This window comes from Drosophila ficusphila, unplaced genomic scaffold (assembly GCF_018152265.1).
Source record: "Drosophila ficusphila isolate 14025-0441.05 unplaced genomic scaffold, ASM1815226v1 contig_198, whole genome shotgun sequence".
NCBI classification, from domain to species: Eukaryota; Metazoa; Arthropoda; class Insecta; order Diptera; family Drosophilidae; genus Drosophila; species Drosophila ficusphila.
The window spans coordinates 14,062,714-14,087,042 of NW_025064092.1; the positions used below are offsets into that span (position 1 = coordinate 14,062,714).

General features: G+C 52.4%; 2 protein-coding genes across 4 annotated transcripts; one reads left to right on the forward strand and one right to left on the reverse strand.

The window, feature by feature from the left end:
• Positions 1-2,555: 2,555 nt before the first annotated feature.
• On the forward strand, positions 2,556-13,302 carry LOC108097099 (myogenesis-regulating glycosidase). Of its 3 annotated transcripts, none has more exons than XM_017199164.2 (6): positions 2,556-3,681; positions 5,848-6,047; positions 10,268-10,436; positions 10,507-10,602; positions 10,872-12,717; positions 12,984-13,302. In XM_017199164.2, exons 1-6 carry the CDS (start codon positions 3,253-3,255, stop codon positions 13,118-13,120), a joined length of 2,877 nt encoding a protein of 958 aa, XP_017054653.1. In that variant the 5' UTR covers positions 2,556-3,252; the 3' UTR covers positions 13,121-13,302. The 3 variants fall into 3 exon arrangements, with proteins under 3 accessions (XP_017054653.1, XP_017054654.1, XP_017054655.1); XM_017199165.2 differs by lacking the exon at positions 2,556-3,681 and adding an exon at positions 5,131-5,474; XM_017199166.2 differs by lacking the exons at positions 2,556-3,681; positions 5,848-6,047 and adding an exon at positions 8,733-10,091.
• A 95-nt stretch (positions 13,303-13,397) lies between these two features.
• On the reverse strand, positions 13,398-22,802 carry LOC108097098 (A disintegrin and metalloproteinase with thrombospondin motifs 7). Its single transcript, XM_017199162.2, is given in 12 exon segments — positions 13,398-13,686; positions 13,769-13,955; positions 14,025-14,399; positions 14,507-14,634; positions 14,887-15,452; positions 15,515-15,661; positions 16,516-16,629; positions 16,721-16,819; positions 16,888-17,308; positions 17,311-17,638; positions 17,730-18,373; positions 22,122-22,802. Coding segments are annotated over 11 exon segments (3,036 nt in total). The 5' UTR covers positions 18,210-18,373; positions 22,122-22,802; the 3' UTR covers positions 13,398-13,495.
• Positions 22,803-24,329: the final 1,527 nt, after the last annotated feature.

The window sequence follows — 24,329 nt, forward strand, 5'->3', positions numbered from 1 at the left end:
TTATACACAAATATACAGCATATGGATGCATATACATTACTGTTTAGCCAACTCAACAGGCCGTTTGATTGATCACTTATTTAATTGTATGTACGTAGGAGGGCCTAGAACCAACCAACCAACCAAGCAACCAGAAAGAAATCGATTTGGGTTGGCAGAAAACACAGCAACACAGGCGTCTTTGTCTCCTCGTCACTACATCAGCGTTCTCAGTCGCTGGAGCAGCTTTTCTCAGGTCCTGGGGCCTACGATAGATCTTGGGGAGAATTCAAGGTTCAGGAAACGATTGCTTCAGAAAAGAGTATGCGTAGCCGGGGTCAGAAGGTCAAGGAGCGAATGTGTGTGCTTAGGAACCCTTCCCTTCTACGAAAAACTTCCTCATCTCCCAACTGCTCAAGCGAACGTCGATGTAGTGCCACGGGGCACAAGCGAAACAATTCAAGTATAGCCGAAACTAAGCGATGATAAAATGTTGAACATATTGTACTCATGCGAAAACTTTCTATAGAAATTGTTAGTTAAATTTAAGGTAACGTTAACAGTTATTGAACAAATGCGAAAACGAGACTTACAACTCAACTAAAGTGAAGTGAAGCGAAAACCCAACTCAAAATGAACCTAGAAAGGAGCGGGGGAGTAAAAGAAAAAAATAGCGAAAATTGCGGGCAAAGCGAGCTTTCTTTCACTTCAGCAAAACAACAACCAACAACCAATAAACAACAACCAACAACAAACAACCAATAAACAACAACAAGAATCACAAAACCATTTTACACGATTTAAGGCAGATCGCAATCACATACCCGCAACTTATAGGAATGGCATATAGGCAAATATTTATCAACGATGCAAGTGACGTCTGCTTGTGATATTTACAATTTACACGATTATTACGATTAGTTTAACATATTATTTAACTGATTCCACGTCTTTTCGTATCTGTATTTGTTAATCTCTCCATATGCTTAGTCCGCGTAACATATTTATTGTATTTAGTTTAGTCCTCCAATGTGAATTATTAGGTATCGTAATTATTTGTATTGTTCTTTTTTTGTCTACCTTTGGCCATTTAGCAAGCGCTTAATTTAGATTTGTTTGTATTCCATATAATAATTAATAATACTACGCTACTAACTTGGCTCCGCCTTTATTTGATTACTATTATTTGTCGAGTAAGGTGGACAATTGGGGGGACGCGAAGACAGCGAACAGCGAAGAGCAACACTCATCCGAAAAACATATGCCAGCAAAGAAATACATTCCTCGAAACAAAACACAAATACGAAATAATTATTAATGTTTTCTTACACATTTAATGCCACAGCGTATGCGAACTGGGAAAACTTATCAAACGTTCATGTGTACAACCTAACTAAGATGAAACCATCAAATTAATTGAAAACATAATAAAATAAATTGCATTTTCCCCTTTTCAAAATTACTCAAAGGAGTTTTTGTGCGACTTTGGTTTCTTATATGTAGATCGAAGTTAATCGGACTTTGAACAACGCTGCGAAACGAATTGAAGGAGTAAAGCTTCTTAAAGGTTTTTGAAATGCCAATAGCTATAATTCCCCCCCGATCGACAAAGGTTTGTTTGATATAACTTTCTCTTGAAGAGTTTTCTATGTACTCGTACATAGGATGGTCCGTGCTGAAACTAGTAAAGCGAAATGACCTTTTGCGAATAATGGCACATGCTGACTTTGGCATCAAATCGCGAGTTGCGTTTCAATTAGCCACCTTCCACCTTCACTTCATTCGGGCTTTATTCAGGCATTATTCAGGCATTATTTATACTTTGTTTACTCCGGACTCGGGCTTCGCTTCGCCGCATTAAAACGAGGGTGTAGGTGATAATCACCTGGCGATCGGAGCTGGTTTCCTCTCCCTCTCTTTTGTATTGGCCAAGTGGCTTCTTTAGTGACGTAATAAACTCGGTAGAGTTTACTTATCTCTCCTCTGGGACCTCATGAATTAGTTCGGCTAAGTTGAGTGGAGTTATTTCGCTGATTTACCACTGCCTTTCACCAATTGATACTTTCCTGGCCCACTGTAGTGGGTCTTATCAGCCCAGCCAGCACCCAATAAAGACGAATGGTTGTGTAGGTTTTTTTGTTGCACTAAATCGTTTTACTACTGCCTCGAATAGGAGATTCAGTCTGATTGCCCGTTGCGTTGGCTCACAAAAGCACTCCCAGGGAAAGGTGAAGGTGTGTTTGCGGGAAGGATAGTGGTTTCCTGCTTAGTAGTGGTTTCCCATAATCACTCCCCCTCAATAATGATGTATCACACATAAACACGGTTCAAGCGCCAAATATTTGCCCACTTCGAGGGATTTATGAGTGCAATTTGTTAAACAATATTGCGAATTAGTCCCACGAGATTACTATACACTCCGACCAGAGTGGGAGGCCTGTGGGAGGGGCGTAGGTGGGTGGTGGGTGGCTTTTTGTATACCTTATCAGGTAACACATGTAATTATTAAAGCTGCTCGCTGCCGTCGCTCGATTGGATCGATTGGATCGATCGGATCGGCGGACGAGCGAACGAGTTCAGCTCTTGACTTTGTCAGTTGATTAATTTCGTGTTGACTTTCCGGGCACGCTGTTTTCACTGTGTTCGCTGTGCTTTCTGTGAACGCCTTCTGCCGAAACAAGGCCTCGAGTTCTCGAGATCTCATTCCAATTCGAATCTGCGGGGGAGCGGGGGAGGGAGCCGTGAGATTACGCCTAATTAGCTGGGCAAACAAGCGCGATCAGCGGAATGGACTGGTGGCCGGAGCGATTTAATTAACTGAGTCAATACGACGCCAGTCGCGGAGTTCAAACAGAAGCAGAAGAAAGCCGAAAGGGATCAGCCAAACATGCTGGATCTGCGTAACCATTCCACCTGTATACCGAAGATCCACTGAGAAACCAGAGCACAGATAAACAACTGGGGATTGCAGGTGGAGCTCTGGCGAACTGATCGGTCGAAAAGTAATGACATTCCGCTACCCCTTTCGATCCGAGTGCGATTATCGCTGGCCAGCGATAAGCGTTGATTAAAAGCAAACAGCGATGGTAATCGGAGACGCCCCCCTGCGCTTCCCCACTCCCCACTCTCCATCCACATCCACATCCCCCTTTCGGTTCGTCACCTGTTTCTCCGTCGCTCCGCTGGCTCTTGGGTTCCGCTTGGCGCTCGGCCAGCTCATTCGCCAGTGGAGCGCGATCGCGTTTAGAACGTCGCCACTGAGAAGCGGTACAAATGGCCCACTCCTCTCACTCGGGAGCCGCGCAAGCGCTCAACGGCCAGCTCCCGAACTTGGCCTTCGCGGACGCGGACGCGGATTCGGACGAGGAGGAGCGGACTGATCGGATGGAGCAGCTGGAGCAGCGCCAGCTCCTGGGCGCCGCAGCCATGCCCAGAAAGCAGTCCCTGAGCGAACGACGTCACGTGGAGCTGCCCCTCCTGAAGGTGGTCAACGAAAGGGAGCCAAAGGAGCCAGAGGCAGCCACATCCACATCTACACCCACACCCACACCGACAGCCACACCAACTCCCTCCCCCGAAGCGTTCGCGCCGGGTCTGCGGCGGAACTCGATATCCATGCCCTCGGGCATCAACGCCCTCGACTTGGAGGCACTGCGTCTGCGCCACCAGATGCAGCCACAGGACGCCCTGCACGAGGAGATGGTGAGTTGTGCTGCTCCTCAAGCAGAGGGCCCTCCCCAGATCGGATCTCCAACTAATGCACTCAGTGTTTTTTTTCTGTTTTTTTTTGTGTACATACCATACATACATACGAGTATGTATATATTTGAATATAATTGCTGCAAACCAGTTGAGGCCCTCGCGAAATGAAAACACAATGCGTAATTTAGTGACTACAGAAAGTTTCCCAAAATATTCAACCGTTGATTGGGTCTTAATTATAATTATATGAAGTGTGCAAACAATCCGAATAACAAATTCACATGTGTCGAGACCCGAAATCCAGTTGGAAGTCACATGATGGCACTCTGCTCCGACAAATCTGCTTCTGGCACAGAGTTATAGTTCAAAGTGTCCGCCGCGGAACGATAAATTCTAATAAGATGCCTCAGAGTCTGATAAATATGAAACACCCATTATGTATGCATAGTGCTCCACATTCGAATTCCCAGCTTCTGCTGCGGAAGCTAAGTTATTGCGATCTGGAATAATCGAAGTTGAAACGAGTTCGAAACAAAGGCACTGAAGCTCAGCCAGTTTTTTACCTTTTTTACACTGTGCAGCTGAATATATATGTGTACTTGAGTACTGAATGTATGCAGTAATGAGTGATGGCCACCATGTCGGCTACTCATCTTCAGTTATTAGCGCTTGTAATTTTTTCCCTTCTGTTAGTTTCGATGTGCAAATTCCCGGCAATATCAGTGATGTCAGTAGGAAGCGGGGCATGACTTGCGCTAATTATAGAGCTGCAAATGAGGCCGCGGGCGGGAGGGGTGCGTGGTCCGGCCAACGCGTCGTATGTGTGATGAACCCCAGCCGCCAGCTGTCGCAAAAATCACACATACGCAGAGTTGTCTTTGAAGAGGCCGCCCAGAAGTATGCAATTGTATCGTCCATCTGCTGTGCGGCGAAGGAAGCCAGCAAGAAGAAGTCCCACGGCTAATCGCCAGATTTATTACTATATGGAACGGCGGATATAGGCATATAGGCATCCCTTAAGCTGGAAATCAGTCTCCAACTGCGATGGCCCACTGCTGGACACTGCTTAATTAGCAACTTGTAGTTGTAGTGCCACATGCATTTACTCACTTTGCGGATCTGTAGGGCCACATGCATTAATTCATTCAGTTTGCAACAAGGGCCAAGTCGCCATATGCCCATGTCGCCATATCGCCAAGAAGTACGTGGCAATCGCTGCGGTCGCAATTAATTTACGAGCCGCGGGTAATTCCATCAACTGCTAATTACTTAGAGTCGGCCCGACTTGGCCCGCGTTCTTCTCAGTGTGGGTGTGAACGCTCTCACCCGACGCCCGCCGCGACTGCGCTGCTGACTGCGCCGCTGACTGCGGCAGAGAGAGCGGAGCGATTAAAACGCATAAATTGAGGCTTCAATACGATTTCCAGGCAATAGCGATCCGGCAATTATCAGCGGTTACCAGTGCGATCGCGGCGACATCAGAGTTCGGATCGGTGCCACATTATCTCCAATGTTTGGCAGCGCAGGAAAGTCCAGAAGCCCAGAAGATACCGCAAACCCAAAACTGTTCAAAACTGTGCAAAACTGTTCAAGAGTGTTGTGCAAACCGCCGAACCCGTTAGAAGTGTGAAAGCCAGAGTGTTGTGCAACACCCGTATAATGACCAGGAGCCAGAAATGAGCTCCCCCATCAGCCGCTTTGTCCTCTCGAGCGTTCCCGGAGAGGATCAGCCCCTCCAGAGGGACGCCCTGGTGCTCGACTTGGGTTCGGACTGGGATACGGATACGGATAAGGCAGGTACTTCGTGAGCCTGTGGCGCATCTGCACTCGGCTGCCTAATCTGAATCGGAACCGCAATCTGAATGTGAATCTCAATGTGAATCTAAACGGGAATCTGAACGTGAATTTGAGTGTAAATTTGAATGTGAATCTGAGTCTGCTTGCCCGCTTTTTGCGGTTCAGTGGGAACCGCGTTCTCGGCGGTAACGCCTCCGTGCTAATTGCGCTTACCTTGCTCGGGTATCGGCTGTGGGCAGGTGTCGAGGTGCCAGTATTGTCGAGGTGCCCCTCCCATTCCCGTTCACCCTCCCCCTTAACCTCCACCAGATGCGGTGCTGACTTTGTTCCGGACAGTGTTTACAGTGCTTCCTCGATTCCTCTTTCCAGATAGCTGACGACGCTACCTCCAGCCAGAGCACTCCGGGAGCTCCGGGCACTCCAGTCACTCCGGGCACCTCGGACACTCCGGCGCCGACGACGTCGGCCAACACGCCGGAAGAGGTCGTCAGCCGAGCGGCCATCAACTTCGTCAGCGCCAACGATGACAGCGACGACGAGTTCGGAGGCGGCAGGAGACCAGTTCACCGGTGAGTGGGGTGGGATGTCACCAAGTGCTCCACGCACTTCGAATCGATTCCAAAGCAGCAGCTGCCAGCTTCTTCAAGGTCTAGAATCTAATTAAAATCAGAGACCAAGCCGAATGCTCTCAATGCTCTCAGTTGAGCACGCCAAGATGTGTGTCATGAGATCCTGCGGATGAAAGGCCGCCGACAGGATATACCCTTGCCCATGCCCCATGTCCAGACACTTACATAGTCATTTATTGAATCTCAAAAAATGGTAATTAGAAAAGTTAGGGACTTAGAACTAGAGAACTTTGGTCAATTTTCAGCCAATCCATTTTTTGGAAATTTCGTAATTTTCGTATTATTTCATCATCAAATAAATAACTTAACTATTTACTGTCTAATATATGTACTCACTGCGAAAAAATATGCACTGCATTCTGATGTCTTCAACTTCAACTTCAAGTTTCAAGTTAGATGGTGCCACCAAATGTTTTGTGCAAGCTGTAAAATATACATCCATAAACCTGAAATAAAATAAAAAAAAATATTTTATTAAATTTTTTGGTCTATATTTTAGATAGTAATTCTCCCAATATTTCCCAAATGAAGCATTTTACAGTTTAATGTAACAACTACTCAAATAATTATGAGATTATGATAAATAAATCTTTTCAAATTGGTACTTACTTAGTTAGAGCCTTGATCTGCCCTGCAATCTTTCGTCTTCTTGAAGTAACCACTTTGTCTGCAACATTTTCACTTTACACTTTCACCTGAAATTAAATAAGAAACAAAAAATAAAATAAGTAATTTGTTACAAATAGTAAGAGTTAGTATTAATTTGTTAGTAAAAAAGGTATTTACCTCTTCGGGTTATTAATTCACTGCATCGTGAAGTTCACTCCAAGAAGGAAGGTATAGTCATCACCTGTAATGAAAAGAAGGTTTTCAAAATATTAGTTAAATTATTTAATGCAAATCAATTACTCCAAAAAATACATACCCCAATGAGTTGATGCACTGCATCCTGGAGTGGACTTCAATAAGATAATCACTGCAACCACTTTATCCGCAACATTAACACTTCACCCTGAAATTAAATAAAAAAAAATATATAATAAATAATTTGTTAAATAATAATAGTTGGAATCAATTTGTTAGTAAAAAAGATATTTACCTTCTTGGGTTATTGGTTCAGTGCATCTTGAAGTTCACTCCAAGTAGGAAGGTATAGTCATCACCTGTAATGAAAAGAAGGATTTCAAAATATTAGTTCAATTATTTAAGAAAGACTTCAAAATATTAGTTAAAATATTTAATACAAACTAATTATTTAAGAAATACATACCCCAATGAGTTGATGCACTGCATCCCGGAGTGAAGTTCAATGGAAGATCTCGCCATTAATCCTTGATCTTGCAGCCTGTTCTCCAGTCCATTTTGGTGGTATCAGCATATATCTCCGGTAACCGCATTCTTACAACTATTCTTACTATATATATTATTATAATATGACCCTAGTTGTTTTAGATAATTAATTGTGTTTGATTTAGGAGTACTTCAAGTTCGTTATTTGAACAAAATCACCTTTTAAATTTCTTTCTTATTGTTCTTGAATAATTTCAGATCTTTATCTGTTGCTCTTGATTGATCTTAAAATTAATAACTTAATTATTTATATTCTAATTGATGTACTCACTGCGTAAAAAACTTGGTGCACTGCATCCTAATATCCAACTCCAAGTTACAAGTAAGATGGTGTCACCAATTATTTTCTGCAACTAGCCAAACACACAACCAAAAACCTGAAATAAAATAAAATAATATTTAATTAAATAATTGCATTACATTTACAAAGGCCACGTCATCACTTAATTATAAAAAAAACTGCTACCCACCTCTTCGGGTTTTGATGCACTGCATCCTGGAGTCCACTTCATGCAGGAAGGTATCCGCCACTTTCAAGTTCATGCCAAGTCAGGCTATGATGCACTGCATCCGGGAGTGGACTCCAGTAGGAGGAGTCGACCCATGATGCACTGCATCCGGGTGTGGACTCCAGTAGGAGGAGTCAACCCATGATGCACTGCATCCGGGTGTGGACTCCAGTAGGAGGAGTCGACCCATGATGCACTGCATCCGGGAGTGGACTCCAGTAGGAGTAGTCGGCCGGATACTCCCTCTCTCACTCTGGAACCACTTCACCAACTCACACGCACACACACACACTTCCAGAGACCGGAGAGAGTTTCTTAGAGAAACTGCCGGTCATTCCGGAGAACTTGAGAAATTGACCAAAATCAAGGGGTATCCCACTACGATTTAGCCAGAACCACTTGGGAATTGCAAGTGCAAGAAAACGTTAAAAATTTAAAATTATCATTGTCGCTGACGTGGCCATATTAATTTAATTAACATTACATTAACATTATAATAAAATAACATTTTTTTAACATTAAATTAACATTATATTGACATTATATGGATTTTAATACACATTTCACATAATTTAAATTCTTTAATTTGTTGGCCGATTTTTTCAATTTTCAAAATTTCCAAGTTTCTTGAAAATGGGTTTGTTGAAAAATTGACCATAATTCACTAACTCCAAGTCCATAACTTTTCTAATTTTAATCCGATTTTTAAGTGGGATGCCTCTGAAAATAATTATTATCATTGATTTTATTTAATAAATTAATTAAATTTCATGAAAATCAGAAGACTATGTTTATATATAATAAGTATAGAAATCGTCATTACTTCGATGTTGAAGACTGCAAGGGGATATAGCCTCCTTTCTTGTTTTTAATGATTTTATGCAATTTTTACCAAATTTCAAATGAATTTTGTGTGTTGTTTGCGCAAGAAACAACTAACAGCCGAACAAAGTATAGTTTTGAAAAACAGAGAAGCCCAACAAACTATTTAATAGAGCGCAATTTAATTGCCATTAAGCTGATCCTTTAGTTAGTTGATGAAAACCAACTTAGAAAATATTAGTTGACATTTTTGGTAAAAACACTTTGTTGGATTAACTAATTGAGAGCCGCCCTTGTCTCCGAACGAGAGTGATTCAATTGCGGCGTGGACTGCGCGTAGAACGTGCCTTCCCCAACATTCCCCAACATTCGATCGAATGCCTTCGCCGCACCACTTGAACACGGGTTGCACCGCCCGCTTCCCGGAGACTCGATTGCGGTTGCACGGTTCCCTCTGTTCGGCAGATTCCCGGGGCTACCGCAAAACTCTGCCCTTCACTTGGGGAGGCGGCAATTTATGGCTGGTTTTAAGGCAGTTGAGACTGCTGACCGAAGGGCTGACTATCCATTGAGCAGCCAGCTATCAGCTATCAGCCATCAACTATCAGCCATCAGTCACCAGCTATCAACAACAGCTATCAGTGACTGCAGTGCAAGCCTTCGAATAATCCGAACCGGGATGAGTGGGGGTGCCTCTGGAGCGGCGCTCGTTCTCCGAAAGCCCCTTAACTTGACTCCAAAGTGTCATCGCTTGGCTCGGGGACAAGATAAGATACGCGACTGGGTTTCTGGGGTTTGCTGGTTCGCAGGTTCCGAGACCTGAAACCCGCGGTTTCAGGCGGCTCCGAAACGCTCCCATTGATCTCCCCGGATTTCCCCTAGAGCCCGTGTCGCAGATACGGTCTCCACAAAGCGTCTTGAGCAGGCCGGGGCTTCTCCAAGGTCCGCACACGCGACGGGGCAACTTAAGTGGCCGAGCTCGTTACACTCGGTCTCCAATCCAATCCGTGCGGATGATGAGTTAATTCGACTCTACAGATCTGTGCTCTGTGCTCTGTGCTCTGGCAGCGAACTCAGTTGACGACCGCGATCGGGCGTGATAACATCCGCCCGCCAGAGGAGCCGCATATCCGAATATCTGAATACCAGAGCATCTATCTGCTTATTCCGAACTGCATTCCAGTCGCCCCGCATTCCGCACACTTGGCGGGGAGTGTTTACGACTTGGACAGGCGACAGCCGACAGCCCACAGCCGCTTATCAACCGCCGCCATTCGCAGAGCAAATAAATCAGGGCGAGCGAGTATGTACACAGCATATAATTATATGGTAGATATAGTATAGTATCTGCTGCTCGCCGCGAGGCTTCCCCACCAGGGGCGTTGGCTCCGGAGGAGAGGGGGAATCGTATTCGTAACCGTATTCCCATTCCCATTCCGAACCCAAATCCGGAATCTCAGCCAACCTTTCTCGTTGCAGCGACCGCTTCCGCAGCCGCAGACGCGCCTCCATCGCCCCTTTGCCCGCTCTGCGGCTGAACAGCAAGGAGATGCTGGCCAGCGACTTTGACAGCCACAGCGTGGCCTCCAACCAGGCCTCCATCACCAGCGTCAACTCCCTGGCCAGCCTGCTGCGCGAGAAGATGCAGGTGAGCCCCTGGTCAAAGGTCAAAGGTCAAAGGTCGAACATCTAACACCCCTAACTTCGCTCCTCCGCAGGCATTCCCGCAGCTGATTAGGAAGAAGCGGCGCGAGACCAAGGACTACAAGATCAAGATCTTCGTCGTCGTGATGTTCTTCATCATCATTTTCCTGGTAAGATAGCTTAGGAGCTTAGGAGCTTAGGAGCTTAGCAGCTCCACCTTCGGCATTCTTTCCGAGATACGAAAGCCCTCCGGCTGACAGCCGGCGGCTTAGGCTGTCGACGCTGAAGGCGACCTAAGCGACGGCCCAAGCTGATCGGTGACTACGGTGCGGAATGCTATCTTGCTGTCATGAGGCGTAACCACCAGGTTAACTGGACGCCTCCCACATCCCTCGCTTAGTGTACTCCACCTACTCCACTTACTTACTCTTTACCACAGATTGGGTACGCGTACGTGGCCTACCACCAGCAGGTGCTCACGAGGAGCTACTTCCAGAAGATCAAGTTCAACCCGCAGGACCGCGTCTTCCGCCTGCTCAGCCACGAGGACAAGGAGGTGATCATGGGCCAGCTGGGCGTGACCCTCGGCTCGGACACGGCGCCCTTCCACTGCCTCGAGGAGCAGCGGCGGCGCGACGGGAGCGTCTGCATCGAGTGGAACGGGCTGGCGCGGCTGCACCTCAACTTCGAGGACAAGGGCGTCTTCCGCTGCTACTCGCTGCAGTGGCAGGCGCTCGCCGACGGACTGCTGCCCACCGACTGCTACGAGCTGAAGCGGGACAACGGGCTGTGGTTCGGCGGCGGGGTGACCAAGGGGCAGGAGTGGTCGCTCAGCTACGCGAACTTCGAGTTCGCCCCCTACGCCTCCGGGGACAGCAAGGTGCAGCAGTTCGGGAACGGGGTGAAGCGCTACTTCATCAACTCGATCGGCGTGGCGATGCAGGTGAGCGAGCGGTCGCCGCTCCAGCTGGGCGTCAACCGGACCGAGAACCGCTTCTGCCTGCGGGCGGCCCACGACGAGTTCACCTTCGTGAACCGGCTGAGTCCGCTGCCGCAGCTGGAGTACCGCATCTGCACCACCGAGGACATGCGCAGCCTGCACATGCTCATGACCCAGCAGAGCCTGTGGGACGGGCTCAAGGAGCAGGACATCCGCGAGCTGCACAAGCTGCTGGAGGAGCCCGTGTGGCGGGTGCCGCACTCGGAGCAGCCGGACTCCCTGAACGAGTCCGCCATCTGCGACTACTCCGAGAACGCCATCGCCGTCGGACTGGGCCACATCGTGATCAGCGAGTTCTGGCAGGAGAACATCGGCGACTTCGCCGTCGACAGGGCCCGCTTCCCCACGCTCAAGGACACCATCGACGTGCTGCACCGGCGCGGCTTCAAGGTGGTGCTCACCATCCAGCCGTTCATCAGCACGGACAGCGCCAACTTCAAGGAGGCGGTGCGCCGCAAGCTGCTCATCTACGAGCGCCACTCGGAGCGCAGCATCCCCGCACTGACCCGCTACAAGAGCAGCGCCAGCGCCGGCGTCCTGGACATCACCAACAACGCCTCCGTGCCCTGGCTGCTCGAGAAGCTGCAGCGGCTCAAGGAGGAGTACGGGGTGCACAGCTTCTACCTGGACCTCGGCACCGGCTACAACCTGCCGCACTACTACCAGTGCCGCCAGACGCTGGACAACCCGGACACCTACGCCCGCCTCCTCACCGCCAGCCTCGAGTCCGCCGGGCTGATGGCCGTCTCCACGGCGAGCGTGGTGCCCAAGCCGCCCACCTTCCTGGCCGCGCCCCCCGCCAACGCCACCTGGGAGGGCCTGCGCGAGACGCTGGCCGCCGTGCTGAACTACGGCGTGATCGGGTACCCCTTCGTGCTGCCCGGGGCCATCGGGGGCGACTACCTGCTGCAGCGGCCGCTCTCGAAGATGGTCTCCTTCTACGCGCTGGCCGCCCCGCCCTTGCCGAGCGCGGAGCTCTTCGTGCGCTGGCTCCAGCTGGCCACCTTCCTGCCGGCCATGCAGTTCGGCCACCTGCCCTCCGAGTACCGCAGCGAGCTGGTCTCCCGCGTCGCCCAGGAGCTGCGCGAGGTGCGCCAGACGGTGGTGATCCCCCTGCTGAAGAAGTACCTCAACCCCTCGATGAACGAGGGTCTGCCCCTGGTGCGCCCGCTCTGGATGATGGACCCCCACGACCCCGCCTGCCTGATGGTCAGCGACGAGTTCTCCGTCGGCGAGGAGCTCATCGTGGCCCCCATCCTGCACGAGGGGCGTCGCGAGCGAGAGGGTGAGTCACTCCGTCCTCGTTCCGAGGGGGGATCCTCCTGCGAAACCTGTGGACTGCCCGGAATATCCGTATGATCACCCGCGAATGCAATTGGCAAGTGGCTCTTTAATCTGCTGCTCCAATCAAGCACTCTTTGTTGGATTGCCTCCTCTAAATGTACAATACTCCGGGTGCGTCCACCTCCAGGTTGATCCAGGGGGTCCCCTGCTCACTAACCACTAACCACCAACCTCTAACCACTAACCACTGTCCGCTGTGCTCCACAGTCTACTTGCCGCAGGGCGTCTGGAAGGACGGCATCGACGGGTCGCTGCGGAAGGGCAGCCGCTGGATGCACGGCTACCGGGTGCCCAAGGACAAAATCGCCTACTTCCGAAAGATGCCGGACAACACGCGCTTCTAGGGTCCAGTGATCCAGGGGGCCAGTGGTCCAGTGATCCAGTGGGCCAGTGGTCCAGTGGTCAAAGATGCACCCAAGATGCCTAACGCTAGCTATCCTTAGCTCTATCCTTAGTCTACGTAACTCCGATTTGTGTGTGATTAGTTAAGTACGTCTCGCCGAATAAATACGTTGCACCTCTCCTACTCGCTGCTCCTGCTCGCTGCTCCTTTTCGCTGCTTCTACTCGCTGCTCCTACTCGCTGTTCCTACTCGCTGCTCCTGCACTCGGGCAGCGGACCCTCGCAGGGCTCCGCCTCCGGGGGCTTCGCCAGCAGGCCGCACTCCGCGTCGGCCACCACCACGTCGTGCTGATCGAGGCAGACGACGGACCGCCTCCTCAGAGGCACCGCCCCCAATTCCGATCCCGCCCCTCTTTTCCGTCCGAGAGAGGCCGGCAGGTGAGCGGACAGAACTGCCAGGGGCCCGGCCACCAGTGGGCGGGGCAGGGCTGCTCGGCGCAGGGCCGCGACTGCCGCGACGGCCTCCGGTTCCTGGCGAGCGTCCAGCAGGGCAGCGTGTCCGCCAGAGCTGCATGGTGGGAAGGAAGGAAGGGGTGAATTATCAGCGGGCTGGCTGCCAAGTGGAATCTCGCTTCCGAGGGGACACTCACCCTGGCCGTCCTCCTCGCAGAGGGGCTCCCGGTGCTGCAGCCCGCCGCCGCAGGAGGCGGAGCAGGCGGTCCAGTTGCCCAGGCGCCACACCAGCTGCCTCCCAGCAGAACTCGCGTTCCCGCTCAGCGCCGGCAGGGTGAACTCGTAGAAGATGCCCGCGTTGCTCTCGTTGCCGCGCACGATGGCCTGCATTGGGAACCGGTTAGCATTCGCAGTGGATTGGGAGGATTGAGGGGATTGGATGTGGAAACTCACGTATAGCGAGATGGCCTGCTGGATGGGCTGCGGGATCGTGATGGTCTCCTGCTCGTCGACGCGCTCGTAGAGGCTCTCGGCGCCGGCGATCTCGAACTTGCCGGGCATGGAGATGAGGCTGTCCCCGTTGAGGAAGAAGCGGCCGCCGTGCGCCGCGGCCACCGCCAGGAAGTGGGCCGCGTTGCCCTCCTCCCGCACCTGGATGTGCCGCGCCCGCGCCGGGATGGTGACCACCTCCACGTAGGCGCCGTCCCGCCCCCCGAGGGGCTCCGCGAAGAGCTCCCGCACCGGCTGGCACTGGTCCCCTGCTCCGCCGCAGACCCCGCAGCGGTCCTCCTGCAGCTCCGAGTCCACTGTCCAGTCGCACCCGACCTTCTGAACGAGACGCAGAGCGCAGTGAGCAGGCGGAAGTGGAAGGTGGAAGGTGGAAGGTGGAAAGTGGGATGGCGGGATACGGGATACGGAATACGGGATCAGCCTACCTTGCAGATGCCATCGATGCACATGTTGTTGGTGCCCAGCTTGCAAGGCGTCCCGTCCAGCACCGTGGAGCCCCAGTTGGCGATGATCGTGTCGTCGACGTCGCTGCAGAACAGCTTGCAGGGGTTGTCTGTGGAGGCAGATCCCAGGATCATTTCGTTTCATTTCATTTAATTAAATTTAATTTCATTTCATTTAATTTCTTTTAACTTAATTTAATTTTATTTCATTTAACTTCATTTCCTTTAATTTTATTTAATTTCATTTAACTTTATTTAACTTCATTTAATTTCGTTTAATTTCATTTCATTTAAATTCATTGCATTTATTTTCGATTCATTTAAATTAATCTCATGAACGTTAATGTTTAGTGGTCACTCACCCTTGTCGAAGAAGGGCAGCCACTTGTAGGTGGCCCCCTGGTAGGTGGCGTTGTCGAAGCGGGAGCACTGCTGCGCCCGGAAGCCGGGCTCCTCCGGCGGGCAGGGCCGCTTGCGGCAGACCTTGTACCGCTTGCGCTCGCCGATGCAGAAGACGCCCCCGTTGGCGGGCACCGGGCTGTCGCACTCCCTCTGCTGGGTGGACACCCCGCCGCCGCAGCTCCTCGAGCACTCGCTCCACTCGCTCCAGGCGCCCCAGCCGCCGGCCACCGCGGCCAGCTCCTCGCGGCGCACGCAGCGCCCGCTCTGGCACCACTTGTTCCGGCCGCAGGGCGTGCCGGGCGCCGTGGGCCGCATGTGGGTGACGCACTCGCCGCGCACGCGGCACCACAGCGTGGAGCAGAACTCGTGCGGCGCCGAGCAGGCGCCCACCTCGCTGTCCGCGGTCAGGTTGAACTGCAGGCGGCACTGGCCGCGCGCGTTGTACCGCGTGCCCGGCAGCTCGTCCGGGTAGTTGTACTCGTCCAGCGGCGTCGGCGGGTCATCCAGGCAGTCACCCAGTCCCTGGCTGCAATGGCAATGGGAGGTGCGTGGTGGTCAGGATGCAGTGGGGGGAATCCATTCACTTACTCCAGGAAGTGCGTGATGTACTTGCGGCTGCAGTTCGACCAGCACACCTGCAGGGTGTCCGCTCCGAAGGTGGGCGTCATGATGTGCACGATGGGACCCACGCGCGGGTGGCAGCCGATCTTGGCGGTGTCGTGGAACATCCCGAAGCTGTGGGCGGAGAACGGGTCAGTTCTGCTGAGTTAGTGGGGAGCCCCTCCTCCCTCCCCGCTAGCATTGGTGCCAAATGGAGCCACTGGGCCACTCCATCCACATCCACATCCACATTAGCATCCACATCCACACCTGATCGAAAGCACGCGAGCCGAGCACCCAGACGGACCACCTGCTGCTCCGCCCGGAGCCAGGTCCGATTCCGGTCGGCGGTCCAATTGCACAACCCATCGCCGCTGCATCCACTGCATCTGTTCGCTGGTGGAAGGGGATCGCGATCGCAAGTGGGAAGGGGTCGCACCACGCTAGACGGACTGACGGCCACTCTGCACTCGGAGAAAAGGGGGCCACCAAGCGAACGGAAACCAGTTGGAACACCGGGTCAACCATTCCTAGTGACTAGTCACCATTGCACCTGGCTCGGCCGAAGAGCAGATACTTTTCTCGCAGTGCAGAGCAGCCAGAGAGCCGCCCACTGGCTTTCCACTTGGCAGAAACCGGAAAGCTTGGCGATCGCCCAACCGACCGATCAACCGATCAGCCAACCCGATCCGAACCAGAATGAGAATCCGAATGAATCTGAATCAGCCAGCAAAACCGGACCCGGCTGTCGTTGTCAGTGTCAGTGGGTGTGGGTTCGGCGTTCTGGTGATCTGGTGATCCGGTGATCGGAAGTGTGGAGTGGTGTGCCCGCCGAGACCTTGCTCAGTTGCCCGAGGCCCTTCGCACATGGATGGATGGATGGAGGACTGGATTGGACAGAAACGATACTTTGCCGTGGCTCGAGGGTGCTCCCGGATGCAGCTGAGGATGCAGGCGGGAATCCATCAGGGGCCTAGTGCCATACTCACTTGTGGCCCAGCTCGTGGGTGATCGTGTGGGAGAGCATGATGCCGTTGTCCTCGTTGACGCTGCAGCTCTGCCTTGGCTTGCACATCCCGCCCACGTTGGCCAGTCCGAGTGTCCTGTTGGCGAGTCAGGATCAGGATCAGGATCAGAGTCAAGAGAGAGAGAGAGGGAGATAGAGAGGGAGAGAGAGGAGGTAAGCTCACTCACATGCAGTTGTTGGCGCAGATGTTCTTGCGCGTGATCAGGATGGCCACGTCGTGGTGGTGCGGGTCCTTCTCGCTCTCCTTGTTCAGCTTGTGCTGCCAGCTGTGGAAGATGGAAGATGGAAGATGAAAGGTGGGAGATGGAGCAATCAGGAGAAACAGGATGCCCACCTGCAAAACCTGTCCAGGTTCTTCTGCGCGTTCTGGGTGAGGTTCAGCTGGAGCTGGGACTCCTCCTCGTCCAGCTGCACGATGCGCACCACCACGATCTCGATGGAGTTGCCGATGCTGGGGTCCTTGTAGAGGGCGGACACCATGTTCATGATGGTCAGCAGGTAGCCGTTGAGGTCCTTGTGGAAGGCGGCCATCGTCGCGTCGGCCACCACCAGCGTCTCCACGTGGCGCGGGCTGCTGATGGAGCGCCTCCTGCGCGGCTGCTCCTCATCGGGGTGCTGCTGCTCCTTCTCCGCCTGGAACTGCGTCTCGTACTGGAACCTAGTGTGCTGCGGGTGGTGCTGGTGGTGCGGCAGGTGCGGCAGCTTCCGACGGCGGTGGCCGCGCCTGTGGTGGCGCCTGATTTGGCGACCCCCTGGATCTTGACCTTGCCCCTTGCCTGCCACTCCAGCCGCGTCTCCATCCTCCGGCGCGGCTCCCGCGTGCCGCAGTTGCTTACCTCCGCTGGCGATGCTCCTGATCCCGCTGGCGACCCGCCACCCCGCTTCCGCTTTCCCCACTTCGGATTCGGTTTCGGGCTTGGCTTCTGCTTCTGCTTCTGCGGCGGATTCTGGCGCGGGTTCTGCTGCTTCGGCTGGACGGAGGAGCGCTGGAAGACGACGTGCGGGTGGCCGTCGAGGGGGTGCGCCGCGTGCTGCTGGGAGGGCTCGATGAAGTACTCGCTGCTGGCCGTGCGCACGTGTCCCACCTGGCGAAGAGGAGCAGAGCAGAGGGATCGGAGTTGGAAGTTGGAGCCTGGCTCCATTTCCGTGTCGGAATGAACTTCACGCGGTGCTCACCAGTCCGGCGCAGGTGGAGATGGCCACGTTGGAGGCCGCCTCCCCACGCACCCGCCCCTGGAAGTGGCAGCCGAGGTGCCGCGAGGACAGAGGCGTCCGCGAGCGCAGCTCCCGCCGGTGGCGCTCCACCACGAGGCCCGGGGCCAGGAAGTAGCTGTGCGGCGAGAGCTCCAGGTGCAGGGTGCCCTCCTCCAGCGGCAGCTGCAGGTGCAGCTCCGCCGGCTCCACGGACGCGTCCAAGTCCCGCCGCTGGCGGTGCCGCCGGTGGTCCCGCCCATGTCCGTACTCCAGCGAGAGGGTCATGAAGGAGCCGTCGGGGTGCACCCGCCGCGGCACCACCAGCTGCCCCTCGCCCGGCGCCAGCTCCTCGGAGTGGACTCCGCGCAGCGCAGCCGCCCTCGAGAGGCAGATGCAGAGGCACAGGCCGAGCTGGAGGCAGAGGTGCAGGCGGAGGCGGAGCCACTGGCTCCCTCGCCGCATCCTGCTGCGGTGCTCCTGGTTCTGTTCCTGGTTCTGGTCCTGGTCCTGGTCCTGGTTCTGGTCCTGATCCTGGTCCACAGCCCTAGCCGTTGTCCAGGCGGTGTCTCAGCAGCATGGCAGCGGTGGCATGCTACGGGTCTTGGCCCGGTCGAGGTCAGCTCTGCCTGGAAAGGGAATGGGAGGGGATCTGCTGAAGAAGGACTACCACAATCCAACCCAACCCAACCCAACACAATCGAACCAACCCCATCGAACCCCATCGAACTCCATCGAACCCAAACGAACCCCATCGAACCCAAACAAACCCCATCGAACCCGAACCCGAACCCCAATTCGAACCCGAACCAGATCCGATTGGCTTGTGGCCCAGTATCGTGGTGGCCGTAAAACGGGGGAGACCACTTCCAGATGCAATAAACCAAAGGTGATTTGCTCTTGGCTTTCGGCAAACAATCTCCAGCTCGAGATGGAACGGAGACAATTGCCGGGCCAAAAGTAAACCTAAGACACGGGCCGTAAAATAAAGCAAATGAAAGCAACAACTCCGGAGAGCAACAACAACTCGCTGTCCGGTCATTATCATTATCATTATCATTATCAGTATCAAGGCAACACGACAACTTAATTATTCAAGAGAGCGACGCAGGCAGCGGCGCTCTTATCACGATCACGATTCGTAATTTATGATAAATGTCGCCGATTCCATTAATAAAATTAAACAAAAGCTCATTAGCTAAGAGCCGACTCTGCAGGGGATCGCCGATCGCCGATCTGGGTTCCTCCAGACTGGAGTTCCTCCACTAATCGAAATCCTGTCTGGGAAAGGGGATCGTAAAAGCTGACAAATTGGCACAAAAATAAAAAAAAATTTAAGCAGCCAGGCAATTGAACTTCGAGTTTTTTGAGGTATGCCACTTAGAAATCGGACCTATTTTTTGAAAAATATGAAAGGGGTTTTATTAAAAAATTAGAGAATTAAAATATAAACTTTTAGAGGTATGCCACTTCCTAGTCTGATTAAATTATAAAAGTTATAAACTCAGAAGTAGTTAAATTTGGTATCCCATATTTTGGAAGTTTCAAAGGTCGCACTATTAAAATTTAAATGAGTGTCAAAAAAAAAACAAAAATTAACTGAAGATGCAGTTTGTTGGGAAATTGAACATGAAACTCCAATCGAAAAAATTTGGGCTTCGGGGAAATCCAAGTGGCTCGGAGTTCCGAGAGCATTTAGGAACTGGAAACTCCAAAGTGAGAACGACGTGCGGAGGCCGTCTCTGATTCAGAACCCAGTCGCGACTCAGAGCCCATAATAATGGCCATAAAATATGCGCTTAAATATTGGATATACCCGAAATTCCCACTCCCATCCGTCCATTCCTGTTTCGCTGTTTGTTCTGTGAATCGCGGTGAATTCGAGTCGCGGCGAACTTGAAAGACTTCCCGCCTGAATTAGCAAGCGCCACATGCTCGAATATTAAACTGTTGCCTTCGCTCGTCCGCTGCTCCCCTGCCCTGCTGGTGTGCTGGTCTACTGGTCTGCTGGCCTGCTCCTCCCGTTGTGCTGCAGTGCCGCCCAATCCACCAGCAGGCGCCACTCTTAATTATCAATCAATCAATCAATCACTGCCGCCCGACGGCTCCTCCATTAAATGTCCGCCAATTGGACGGCGAGCGCCGAGTCAGTCTGTCCCGCCCCGCCCAGCCACTCCCCCTTCCCCTTTCCCTTTCCCTTTTCCCACTTTCTGCTCCAGCTGTCCCTTTCGATGGACAGCAAACCCCCAAGGATAAGCCTAACTGGCAAAGGGACGGAGGGAGGGATGGCTCCGGCGCGTGATCTCATCCACAAGTAGAGGAGATACCGAGATCCGCTCATGAACTGGGCTCAACTTCCTCCAGCTGGTGAGGTCGTCAGCCCCTCCTCCGCAAGAGCCGAGACCACTTCCTATGTATGCATATTGGCTTTGGCAGACGTTGGCGTTTCAGCGCTTCGCGTTCCTCTGTCTTTGGGTGAATTTGGGCATTTATCACCGGATTACCGATTTGACACTTATGGATTTTGGTCAACGGCCCATCGATCACCAAATAGAGATCCCCCTTCCCCCCTCCGATTCCCCCGTCCATCTGGGAAAGGCCCTCTGGCTGGCTGGCGAATTTCCGATTTCACTCCGTGGGGCCTCCAGTCGCGAGACGGGGCAATCCGCACGCCCACCAGTCGGTGGTCTTCGGTCGGCGGTCGGCTCCAGTGGCGCAGCCTCCAGTGGCCAGACTTCGGACTCTTCCGACCGCACACCGCACATCGTACATAGTAGACCGCAGACCGCAGACCGGACCCAACGGACCGGGTGACCGGGTGGGATGGGTCCCCTCGCGGGGCACCTCCGACTCTTGGCTGGAAGCCCCATTGATGTTTGGCCACTCGTGCGCCGAGGCTCCATTGAGAAACGAAACTGGCACGGGCCGGCACTTCGTCACTTCGGCACTTCGGCACCTGGGCTACTCGGTTCTCGGATACCCTTCGAAGGGGCACGAGTGGGCGTGCTCTCCGACGGATCTCTGCGATCCGATGTGGGCGATGCAATGGGTATAAGAGAGGTGAGGGGTGCAAGGCTGGGGGGCTCAACTCCCAAAGGGAACCCCTTAGCTGCAATCCACTCGGAGGGTATCCACACTTCGGCTTGGCTCGCCACGTCGGCTTCCTGCCTCGCTTCTTTTTCATTTATGGCGTTTTTTATGAATGAAATGAAGCTTTTCACGTAAAACGACGATTTCGTATTGCTCGCTCGGCTCGACTCGGTTGGGTTGGGTTGGTTTGCGTTTGTGTTTGTGTTTGTGTTTGGTTTGGTTCGCTTCCCCCGTAACACCGATCCCCAGTCTCCCCGATCGTCAATCCGCAATCCCCAATCCCCAATCCCCAACCCCAGTTCGCCAGTCCGCCAGCCATCTCGACGGTTTCGCTCCTATCTCGGGGCACATTTGAATCTCTATGGCTTCGCTCGCATGTGGGCCGAAAATGTATTTTTATGGCAACGTCGTTCGATTTATTGTTTCATTTGTTTTCTGCGCTGCTATTAGCGAGCCACACACATGTGTGTATCTTTCGCTTGGCTGGGCTTCTTTGGCGCAGTGTTTGGATGTTCGGGGATGTCCGGATGGTCGGATGGACAGCTGGCCAAAACCCGGCCAAGAGCCAAAAGCCAAAAGCCAGGCTGCTCCGGAGTGGCGAGTGGAGAGTGGAGAGTGGAGAGCAGAGAGCAGGCCACTTGGTGTTGGCTTATCTCGCACGACATTGTTGCCATACATGACAGTCAGTCGGTTCTCCACCGTTTTTGGGAGTCGTGATTTTGTTTCTGTTTCTGTTTCTGTTGCTCTTTCTGTCTCTCTTGCTCTTTCTGTTTCTGTCTCTGTTTTTGTTTTCGTTTTTGCACTTGGCTCTGCTGAGAGACAGAGTGTGCTTCCATTCGTTGTCGCCATGCGTGATCTTGAGATCGCACCGGAAATCGGACGAGGACCCCAAACAGCGGGGGAAGTGTGGGAATGGGAACGGGAATGGGAAGATCCCCCAGAGGCACAGACCGACTCTCTGACTGACTAACTGACTAACTAACTGACTAACTAACTACCGGACTAACTGACTAACTGACTTGCCAACTGACTAAACAAATGGGAGTAGAGCAGTTTCGACTGCCTTTCCAGGGTGGCACACTTATTAAAAGGGTTTTGGGGGTAGCGAAGGATCCTTGTCGTCAGGAAGACATACATATGTGAGAATGTGAATGTGCAGCGCACCTTAGTGTAAATAATGACTAGCAAGCTAGCAAGCACTAGTGAGGCCACCTAAGACGATAGCAGCTTAGAAGAACTAGACCATTGAAGAAAAGCTAAGGGCATTCCTAGGATGCCTCGACTTACCGATTCTGATGCCGATTCCGATGCCGATCAATTCCGATTCGAATTTGGAACTCGAGCCTGAATCCAATTCCAATTCCAACTCCAATTCCGACAGACGAAAGGGGCCGTCGGCGAGGCCCGCAAAAAATCCAACCGCACACGAAAGCCCGACGGCAGCAGTTTAGCTTTTCGGGGCGGCGATTATAGCGATATAGCGATATAGCGCCAGGTAGGAGAACCCAGACAACCGCTCTTTCACAACAATGGCCGAAGATTTCACAAGTCACAGACCAGAGTTCGGTTCACAGCACAGGTAAAAAATTGAATGCCAAACAAGTAAAAAACAACGCGGTTTTGAAAACAGATACTCTGTTTTCGACTCGAGTCACACTCTCATCTCATCGCACACGGGCCTTCTACAGTTTCCAAGAACTCGGAGGTCGCTGCGCAGACGCAGTGCGCATATGCACAGATGCACTGCACATAGAGTGGGGAGTAGAGTGAGTGGTGGCCGTTCTTCGGTCTTCGGTCTTCGTTCTTCGGGCACGGAAACTGTTTCTTCCGGCGCTTCGACGAGTACGTGGTTCGACGACGACGACGTTTTCAGTGCTTCAGTGGGGAGCGAAGCTCAGGCAGCTCAAGCAGCGCGGGTGAAAAGATATCGTGCCAATAAAAGTGTCGAGAGCTGTAGGTTGCTTAAATAGATTTTCCTCTCGATCCGTTCGAACCGCTGGCTCGACGTCGAACCTCATCCAGTGCTGCCCACCCGGCCACTCGGTTCATTTTTTAACGGTGAAATCCCGAAGGCATTATATAATTCATAGCGAACGTGTGGCTGCAGTACCTTAACAGTCTTGACACCAAACAGCAAAATTGAGATTCTTTGGGAGTGCGAATACCTGCTGGTGCCATTGGGAAAACTACAGATCCTTCACCCTTGACCCTTGGTCCTTTGACTCTTAAAGATACTGCATGTTCGTACATTCGTATTTCTCGACATATCCGTTGTATTAACCCAACCAAGCAGCACTGGCCCGATCTCTCCCAACCAGTTCGAGCCCGGTTCGATGTCGAGCTGAGCTCGGCTTTGTCGCCTGGGGAAGTGGGGAAGTTCGTGTTGACAGTGAAAATAGTCTGCAAGTGCCCTTGGCTGAAAAGCTGGCCGGAAATTGGGGGCCAAAGGTTTAGATGTACATGTGGATCTTAGGGGAACATTTTCCTTCCACTCTCTGCCAGCTTACACTGACCTCTTTTCGGAACTTATGATTCGCGACAGCAACACATATTCGATTTGCAGGTTCGATGTGCATATTTTGGGTTGCAGAATCTTATAGGCCAAGTATTCCAATTATACGTATAGTACACATAGTATGGTACAGTGAACACTCCCGCCAGATGGCTCTGTGCAGCTGTTTTCCAATCCGAAGCTTGTCTCTCCAAATTGAAATTGAAACAAACGGGTCAAATACGCACTTGGACGCTTGGACCAATCAGTATTGCCAATTTGCTGTTGCCAATTGTCCTCTTACAGTTTGTGAACGCTGCTCCAAAATGTCGTGGATTGGTCCCAAGAGCTCCACTGGGTGTATGCATGCAGGTAAATTCGAAAAGGAAGAGCTGACTTCCTCCGCTCTTCAGCACCCGTTGCATCCCTTCATCGCCAGGCTCCACTGTGGTACCGCAGATAGATGCCCTGCGTGTTCGCCGTGCAATTATAATCGCATCATGTGCCATACCATGGTGCATCTGCTTTATGGCGGCGATCCCCAGGAACTGCCGCCTTATCTTCCGCTGCCCCGGCCCCGGAGAGGGGTGTGGGGTGAGGGAAATGGGGTGGCCAGCCGGGCGACGTGTCCCGCCAAGGACACACCGTTAAATGCGAACGATCGCCCGCGGCCTGCAAAAAGGGGAGTAAATTGTTTAAAATTATCACATACTCGTACTTCGAGCAGAGACGCCGCGGGGAAGCGACGGCGACGCTGCTCCCCTCCCCCTGCTCCTCCCCCTGCTGCTGCCACTGCTCCTGGCACTGCATCTGCTCCTCCGAAGACGAAGCAAATCACATTATTAGCAGCCGGCGCTGCTGCTGCACGTTATTTTTAAATTTCGTTTCGTTTCGATCGGCCCCCGTTTGATTTTAGGCGCCAAGCCGATGTCGCCGGCGTTTGGCTGCAAATTGCGACAACACGTCTGGAGCGTGGCAGCACACAGCCAGGCATACACTGAGCG

Bases quoted from the DNA above. Each gene is read 5' to 3' on its own strand.
- LOC108097099 (XM_017199164.2), top strand. From the start codon at position 3,253: ATGGCCCACTCCTCTCACTCGGGAGCCGCGCAAGCGCTCAACGGCCAG. The intron at 10,603-10,871 runs GTAAGATAGCTT...TCTTTACCACAG, and splicing joins TCTTCATCATCATTTTCCTG to ATTGGGTACGCGTACGTGGC. The intron at 12,718-12,983 runs GTGAGTCACTCC...TGTGCTCCACAG, and splicing joins GGGGCGTCGCGAGCGAGAGG to TCTACTTGCCGCAGGGCGTC.